Source organism: Pagrus major, chromosome 23 (genome assembly GCF_040436345.1).
Source record: "Pagrus major chromosome 23, Pma_NU_1.0".
In the NCBI taxonomy this organism is placed as follows: Eukaryota; Metazoa; Chordata; class Actinopteri; order Spariformes; family Sparidae; genus Pagrus; species Pagrus major.
In genome coordinates this window covers 2,722,667-2,732,130 of record NC_133237.1, presented here as the reverse complement: position 1 = coordinate 2,732,130, position 9,464 = coordinate 2,722,667, and the positions used below count along the sequence as shown (strand labels likewise).

Genomic DNA, 9,464 nt, shown 5'->3' with positions numbered 1-9,464 from the left:
TAAACTAGCTGTCTAGCTGGCTATTTGCATGTGACAGAACATTATGCAAACTTTACAAGCTGGTTTCCTGGAAATTGTTTTTCTTTTAATATAGTTAGACTTCAAGAAGGAGGATTTGGAGTACATATTTTGAGTTTGCTAAATGTGTAGTTGTTGCGTTTTGACTTTAGCTAGTTGCAAGGCTAATTACCTATCTAGATGGAGTCCATACACATTGAAGTATAGCATTATTTTTATTTAGGAAAAAAATATTTTAAATAAATGTAATTAAAAGCTTTTGGCAAAAGAATCAAAGACATGTTGGTGGTGAATCAAAATTCAAACATTTAGCTGAATGGAAAGCAACATGCAGAGAGATCACCAGTAAAAGCATTCACACATTTTCGTAATTCAGTAAATACCAAGAGTTATAAAAGGAGAGATTTAAGTGTTTTTCCTGACTTGTGTTCGCCAACGCAGTGCTGACACAGACCACTCATGCGGCATGCTGCACTGGCAGTGAGCCCTGTAACAGAACGGTCACATCAAACCCTATAACAGCCATGGTCCCTGCCACTGTGACGTGGCTCTGTTTAAGTACATCGGGTCATCAACAATATGATTAATAAAAGAAGTGCACATATGGAAACAAAAGCATCATCTGCATCTTAACACTTCGGACAGAAAGGCATGTTTGAGTCTAAAAAACAGGAAGAATACATGAAACCATCCAAGAAATTACGCTCATTCAAAAGGAAACCGTTTCTTAAATACAGGATGTAGATGTTGGTCACCACCTACAGATGTTTAGAACATGTTCTACATGTTCCTCATGTCTTTATATACAGTTTCAACAAAGCAATACAATGCAGTCACCACAATAGACAGCTAGTAGACAATAAAATAGCTTTCAGTTTGTCAAATACCTTAACACAGATTTCTTGTACAAAATGATTTGCTATAAAACCTCTTCCTTCATAGTAGTGTTTTCAAAATGTCCTCATCTCATCAAGAACAATGCAGGAGTGTTTTTTTTATCATTCTTCAAAGAGCAGCTGTCCTACATCAGGTCTACAAAGCAGGAAATTAACTGTGGACTGTATAATACAACCTGTCTTGTGTGAACATTAAAATGGTTTAATGTGTTCGGGTTTATGGAACAGATTTGAGGGTTTAAAATCCCATTAACAATACTGGTTTAGTTGGTGGCAAATGTGGGCTTTTCAGACACTAAGTGAATAATAACCACCAAATACGCAGATCACACCGAGACATGTTGCTAGAGATGCATCGCCTGCAAAACCATTGTTTTCCTGTGGTATGGCGTGCCTGGCGTCTGATGAGAGGATCAGACGCCAGGCACCGCACATTAGCATTTTTCTAGCGTTTTTTAAAAGTTGAAATATATATGCAAGGCACAGAGCTGCACTCCCCTCCGCTCTACAGGCACATCACGCAGCTTTGCCCAGAACAAGCTTTACAGGGCGTTTTTCAATGTGACGAGTCTCTGTGTGATCAGGGCCTAGGATTCTCCAGCGACAACACTAAGCTGAATGCTAATGTCAGGATGCTAACATGCTGATTTTTAGCAACTCGTATTCAGCGTGTACATCATCTTGGTTTAGCAGGTTAGCAGGCCAGCATTTGCTTGCATTAAACATAAGGAACACAAAGAACAGCTGACACTTGATGAAAATGTCATCAGCTTTGAAGGAAACCCTAGTGAGCCAAAGTGAAACCGGAACTTCTGGATTCTGTCCCAGAAGTAAGAAAACTTCCTTCAAAATATGTCATATGAGTCAGTAAATATGTCTAGATAAGGGCAGTTATTTAAGAAAATCTTTTAATCTTGTTAATATTCCAGTTTTAGAGGCCTTTAGAGAACAACATTTCCCATAAATCATAGACCATTGGGTTAAATGTCATCAGCTTGACACAACTTAACTTGCTGTAAGGCTGTTTTGCTGTCAATCTCCAGAAATGTTTTGTGGACTACGAAACTTCACCTTACTTTCCATCTGCATGGGGGAAGATGATGATTGAATTTTAATTTTTGGGTGAACTGTCCTTTGATCCAATAGCAGTACAGTGAAAACGAATTGCTGAGTTAGAGCAGCTTTAGTAGAAATCCAAGACAAAACCAGAGCTCCAAAATAAACTAAAATATTGGGCAGAAAGAGATCTGTGTGGAAATGAAAAGTTGTTGCAGTCCCTCTAGTAGATGTCAAGATATTTTGTTGGATGATTGAGAACTTTGACCTGATGGTGGCGCTAGAGGACACGTCAGGGGATCACTACATTCAATATAGACATGTTCCCATGGGCCCCTATAGATCTCGCAGTCCATCCAATAACTGTATTTTAGCCTGGACCAAAGAGATAGAACGTCCGGCCGACAATGCTGTCCCTGAACCTAGCATGGCTAGAAAGAGCAAATTACAAGGAGAGACTTGGAAACTACAGTCACCACAAGTGTTGGCACAGTGACAAACAAACTTTATTGGCTCGTGGTTATTCGTGGTAACAAAGTTATAAAAGAATTATGGGTAAATTCAAAGTTATTCATTTGCTCCAGTAGGGCTTCTCCCAGTTGCCAGCACTGGGAGACTGGGCAACTCCCACTGACCAGCAGTGGAGGACTGTAATGGGCAGCTCTGTGAGTGAAGCCTTTTATTCTGGATAAATACAGGCTGAGTAATGTGGTTACTAAAATGATTCGTTGAAAGCAGAGGATTTGTTTCCTTCATGTCACTTCTGCTCCTGTTGTTCCTTCACCAACTATAACATGCTCAACAAATAGTCTTGGATTGAAGGCGCTAATCAGATTTGTACTAAACTTCATATAAACCCTCATCTTACCTTCCAACTTCACATCATTTAAGTCACTTTTCAACACGACACAAAACATTATAAACACTAAAAGAAAAAGGGAATTCATCTGAAGTCAGATAATGCAGGTCACTCGACCTGAACATCACAGCAGTGTTATGATTCTGGTCCTGCCTGTGCTATCACCACCAACTGCTCAGCTCAATATATCCATCCGAACTCGTCAATGGAACAGGATTTTACTTCATTTCAACCACCACTTCTACAGCACAGCATCAATACTTTGGTCTTCCACCATTGTGGACTGTGACCCTGAAGGGGTCATTTAGCAGGAAGAAAATAAATCACATGGCTCTGGACGATGAAGAATAAGAACCACTGTGAGGTGAGAAAAAGTTTTGAGCGTAGCGTCTTAATTGCGAAAAAGTAGATTATTTCAAAAAACACAGTTGTAATTTTACAGGAAAAAGCCATAACATCATTTGTTTGTTGTTATTTTCTGAAAAAAATTATATTCTCTTTTCTAATACACAGTTACAAGAAAAAGTCGTAAAATTAAGGCAATAAAGTTGTAATTTTATCAAAAGTAAATATCTTTACAATAAAGTCAGTTAGTTTTAACATGAGCCTGAAGTTGTAGGTTCTTCTCTGGATTACAGCTTCATTCTCAAAGTGCTGATGGAAAGGATACTGGAAGAAACCAGTTACAGGAAGTGCGAGTCCATACCTGGACAGTTTTGAAGGATCAGCTGCAGCACAGCACATGTCACTTTTTCTTGTAAAATTACAACTTTATTCTCAAAATATTAAACCTTTAATTTCATACTTGTGACGTTATTGACGTAGCTCTGTAGACGTTAAGATGCAGCACAGATCAATGTTAAGATAAGGGACGTAGGCAGCGCACACACCAAAACCTAAACAGTCAGTGTGTACATACACGGACCCATATAGCTATGACACTGCATACGTACAGAATGTAGTGCAAAGACAGAATTGTATCATGTCAAAATCAAGGAAACAAAAAAATGTGCTTAAAGTGCAAAGTTTGGCAAAACAGACCAGGGATGCTTTGATCCTTTGTTGATTACAACGAATCCCTAAAAATGTCATCTGTCCTTTTTCTATTGGACCACAGAATTAGACCCTTCCTTCACTGTAGACTTCCAATTAGCTCTTTTTACAACAAACTAAACCCCCTGTTTTGTTCCAGACTCTTTGTTCTTCAGATTTCTTTGTCCTTCCTCTTGCCCTGCAGTAATTCTCTGCTTCTCCTATGTTTCTCCTCTCCTTCACCAATCTTCACACCCACCTTACATTCATTTCTCATTGCAATTTCATCAGATGGTACCCAAACCTTCCCCCACCCTGCACACCTCATCCTCCTCTTTCTTTCTAGGATCCAGCCTCCTGTTCCTGTCCCAGAGCCTCTAAGAGCAGTCCCATGGGTGTCCTCTTCAGACCAATGCTCTCCAGTTTGTTCTCTAGCTTGTTCTTCAGGCTGCGCAGCCTCACCGATGCATGGACCAGAACCACTGTGAAGGAGTGACAGACACACAGGGAAGAAGGAATAAAACGCTGGCTAGTTGAGTCCTAAAGATTCATTCAGGTTTACTAAGCAGACATTCTGTCTCAAATTACCGCAAATCCTTAAATACTGTCCAGGCTGTGATACATCACAACTGCAGAGAAGCAATCTTAAAACAAGTTTACATTAGAGAGAGGCCTTTATTTAATATACACTGCTCAAAAATATTAAGGAAACACTTTAATCACACATCAGATCTTGATGAACGAATTATTCAATCGAAAATCTTCACTAATGTATATTGTATAATCTGTTGAGAACCAAATGATGTAACAACGGTCAATGAAAACCAAAATCACCAACCCACTGGATTCAAAATCACACCGAAAATCAAAGTAAAACTATTTAAGTCACAGGCTTATCTGAGTTGCGTGAATTTTATCAGAGCAACTCATTATGTGACTCAGTAGTGTGTATGGCCCTCGTGTGCCTGTATGCATTCCCGACAACGCCCGGGCATGCTTCTGATGAGTTGGCAGATGGTGCCCTGGGGGATCTCCTCCCAGACCTGAATCAGGGCATCAGTGAGCTCCTGGACAGTCTGTGGCTGTACCTGGTGGCGTCGGACGCACCGATACATGACCTCCCGTACGTGCTCAATTGGATTTAGGTCAGGGGAACGAGAGTGACACTGACCTACACTGACCTACACTGACTTACATTGTGACGATGAAGTGTTCCCTTAATTTCTTTGAGCAGCGTATGTCATCATATTTTAGTAAGACGCTCCCTGTTATTTGACCTGCTCCGGTTTTAATTTGCCATTAATGCAAATGTTGTGCATGCAAATACATATCTGTAGACACAGCTGGACAGATGCCAAACTTTGGCTATTACTGCATTTTAAGTATACACAAAAACGTGTGCCTTATTTTGGCACAGAATGCAAAAGCAGCTTGCAGCATGTTAAATTCCGTCTAGGATTCACAACATTAAATTCTGCTTACAAAAATAAAATTTCATTTTCAATTTTCACAAATTGTATTTCATGCCAATAAATGCAAAAATCTTTACGTGCTTCCACCCGTCTCTAATTTGTATTTCATGCACAAAATGTTAGCCTAGGTAGCCTAACTGGACTAGTGTCTTCAGGCAAGTAGGTATCCTTAATGTTATGCTTTTGAGTGTGTGTGTGTGTGTGTGTGTGTGTGTGTGTGTGTGTGTGTGTGTGTGTGTTTTCTTGTCTCACTCAGTATAGGGAAGGCTATCCCGAACAGGAACACAGCCACACCTCCCAGCACTGATATGAAGAGGTAACTGGCCAAAAGAATGGCAAACAAGGCGATTGCTGGGTGGTTTCTGCGGAAACGGCGAATGGGAGCTTGATTCTCCGCAGCCCAGACAAAGCCCACGAACAACAAGGTGACCACCACCGCCCCGACAAACAACTGGAAGGGCTGAAAGTACCTGAGAGAAAACAGATATTTAGCGACACACAGGAAGTGTTGGGAATACAAAAACCACAGCTGTAGACACTTCAAAGATGGGTTAATCTGCAAGCTCAAACTTCACGCTACATATTATCAGTTGTTCTCATGAAGTTCAAACATAAAGTTTCTCCGGTCGATTTTACTAAGTATAAATAATTGCATTATGTGTGAATTTACATTTCCATAGCACACCTTAGTTTGAGGGGAAAAGTGTTGTTACAATCGCACTGGTTCTCCCATGAAACACTGCCCCAGCTGCTCCACAGTGACTGTTTTCTGTCTGAAGTTTGAGCAGCTACATGTGAAGGCTACTACATTCACTCACACATACATTCACATGCAGAGCGCCCCACCCTAGAACCATAGCAACCGCGCTGAACAGTGGCCTTTAAAAATGAAACTGTTCATTTGTGAGGCGTTTAGGAAGCAGGACATGATTTTGGACACTGCTCTGGTCTTTTCATGGGATTTTTGGCAAGACAAAAATACAGTATAAAACCAGTTTTGTCCGAAAGTGAGGTTGCTTGATTCCTGTGAAACTGCAATAAAGGCTGACTATTGCTTCTGCCACCAAACTGAATAAGGATGTCATTTTCTTCACGCTTGGTGAAAAACCTTTTACTGTTAAGTTCACTGTGTGGAGCAACCTTCGCGGTCCAGTGTGTAGAATTTAGTGCCATCTAGCGCTGAGGATGCAGATTGTAACCAACTGAATACCCCTCGCCTGACCCTTCCCTAAGGTTTGTCTGTTCTGGGCTACTGTAGAAACATGGCAGTGCAACATGGTGGACTGTGGAAGAGGACCTGCTCCCTCTGTAGATATCAAAGGCTCATCCTAAGGTAACGAAAACACAACGATTCTTAGTTTCAGGTGATTATGGAAAAATAAACACATCATTATGAAAATGATATTCCATTTCTGCCAATAGATCCTCCTAAACACTGGACCTACAGGTGGCTCTGTGGATTACTCTAAATGTTGTTTAGGGACAGCAGTAGCTGCACAGGGACCGGAGGGTTGCCGGTTCAAGACCTGCTGGGACCAGTCTGTATAGAGTGTGGGCTGGTAGCTGGAGAGGTGTCTGAGCACTGCCGATATGCCCTTAATGCATGTGTGTGTGTGTGTGTGTGTGTGTGTGTGTGTTTCAGGCCTGTGTCTGTAAAGAAATAACACATTTTTAAAAATACATTTCTGTGGAAAGTAGCTGGATAAAGATAAAGTTGGTGTTCTGGTTTGTAGAGGTAGAATTGCAAACATTACATTTTGAAGTGACCTCAGATCGATTATGTCACATCCTTTAATCTGAGGTAGAGGATGTAACAGAACTGATTTGTGGTCACTCCCTTTAACTGACAGCCTCCAGTCATGGAGGCAGACGATGAAGAGCAGCAGTTTGTTCTTATCAGAGAGAAAGCAGAAGGGGGGGACAGACAGAGAGGTGTGGAGACGTCACCTTCATCAGTTCATTCAAACTAGTGTGTTCTCATCTGTTACTGCGTGTGTGTGTGCACCCCAGGCTGTGTCATGATGGAGACTATCTCTGTCTGCTGCAAAGACACTGTGATGAAGTGCTGAAGCCAAAGAGAAGTTCAGTGTTTACTCCACATCCCAGTATGTTCGCTATGGGAGGGACGATTGAGGGGGGCCACGTCAGAATAATGAGACTTACCCCACCATGAGCAGGAGGCCCAGTGCGGACAGGAAGTAATTGCTCTGGTAGTACAGCAGGTTGTTGATGATGCGGTTGTTCCAGCGGTCCAGGTCGCGCACGTCGGGCACGGCGAAGCGGGCCGAGCTCAGGAGAAAATCATCCAGGCTCCGGAGGGGTGGCGGCTGCACGTCTGCCATCTTTCCTAAACGATAATAAACTGGACTTCCCAGCATGCAACGCGGGATCAAAGGGGGGAGGAGGCATCGGGGAGGTGTGTCCGTCGCTCGTTCAACTTGTGTCGAGGCGCGTGCCCGTGCATCGAGAACGCGCTTTCGGTGGAGGAACATTACTGAAGTGTCTGAAGCATTAATTGTTGATATTACTCATTAGTGTAATTTGGCGGCTTTCATTCATCTGAAGTCAGTTAGATGTTCTTGTCCTGACAATGAGACAGCAGAAGGGAACATCATACAGTCCAGTCTTATGTTTTTCTATGTTATTTCATTTTGAGTGTTATTATAAAGGACAGACTGGTCTTTGCAGTATTTTCTCTACAGCCTACTCATGGCTGGAGCTGCCAGTCAGAAGACTGAGGTCACGTCCTCTGTATTTGTTTTCTACATTGATGGGTATTACAGGCTGACTCCAGTATTTCTTTCAGACACAGTTTGACTAGTTTTAGCTCAATAAATAAAGGTTGATCTGTGTTTACAGTTGAGAAAATTCTCATATGTCTTTGTCTGAACAATCCATTTAGAATCTGACTGGACTATCTGCAGATGCAGTCACAATGCTAAAATAGTTTTTCTCAGCTTACGCATAGTTAATGTTTGGAAAATACCTTTTTGTTTTGCAGGAGACACGTCGAGAAATAAAATGTACAGAGAATAAAACTGGACAGTTTAATGATAAAGAAAATGCCTTGAAACAATCCAAATAATAAAAGGATTGAGACTTAACAAATGTTTTTTAGTTGCATTTTTCTGGGGGATTGTGGACTTAAATTCAGAACCTCAGTATTTCTAAAATGTACAACCTACAGCCTTGAGCCCATTGTTTACTCATGATCACGAGTTAATCATAGGAGTTCAGGAGTACAGCTCAATACAATGTTGAACAACCATGTCAATTCGCTGCACACACACAGGACACATGCCTGTAGTTACTGTCACACCGGGGTTATCTGTCATCAGGGTTATCTCGGATTCAGTTTGAGACTTCAAATATTCCAATAGAACGTTTGTATGAAAGTCTAATTGAGGCTGGTGTGAAAGCTGTCCAGTCAATGAGTTACATGTCAGTCTGTATAACCTCATGTTTACTCCTCTTAGTTTGATTGTTTAATGTCAGTGTCAGTGTCATGAACCGGGCCGAACAACAAGTTAACAAGGTATCTGTATCTTTTTTATCCTTGGTCACAACCCAATGAACCAAACTAGAGGTGTGAGAGTGATGTCAACGTCGGGACATCCTAATGCTGATCATTCTTTTTTAACACATCATGCAAGTCCCCCAACTTTACGGGAGAGCAATGAATTGCAGAAACATCCCTTTAAGCAGGACTGCATGTCTAATATCACAGCAAAGTGTCCTCAAATGAGCCTTTTGCCCACGTCACAAAAGGTCGCTCTCTGTTTGGCCAAAAATCCCCTCTGGTCTGCTCAAATGCCACTCTGCTGTGACCTTGAACTTTCTTAATCGCAGTACAAGTACTGTCGTAAACCTGAACAAAACCTGAACCCATAGTAGAGGTGCCCCCCAGTACACCAGAGAGTATTTGCATGCTACCAGCCTTATATTTTATTGAAAGGACATGGCTGATGTTATTGTTATGTTCTGTTATAATACCCCTGACTGCCCTAACCTGTCTGTGGCATGAGTCTTTGAAAACGCCTCACAGATATACATTTTATTTTGCAAAAGTGACTCTGGGATTTCCTTAAACAGGTGGTCACTGTCATTTCTAGCAAACACTACTCAAACTAT

The 9,464-nt window shown here is 41.5% G+C and overlaps 1 protein-coding gene across 1 annotated transcript; it reads right to left on the bottom strand.

The window, feature by feature from the left end:
* Positions 1–214: 214 nt before the first annotated feature.
* On the bottom strand, positions 215–7,702 carry praf2 (PRA1 domain family, member 2). Its single transcript, XM_073493630.1, has 3 exons — positions 7,497–7,702; positions 5,586–5,803; positions 215–4,343 (listed from the first exon to the last, which is right to left on the bottom strand). The coding sequence occupies exons 1-3, from the start codon at positions 7,673–7,675 to the stop codon at positions 4,204–4,206; spliced, it is 537 nt and encodes a 178-aa protein (XP_073349731.1). The 5' UTR covers positions 7,676–7,702; the 3' UTR covers positions 215–4,203.
* Positions 7,703–9,464: the final 1,762 nt, after the last annotated feature.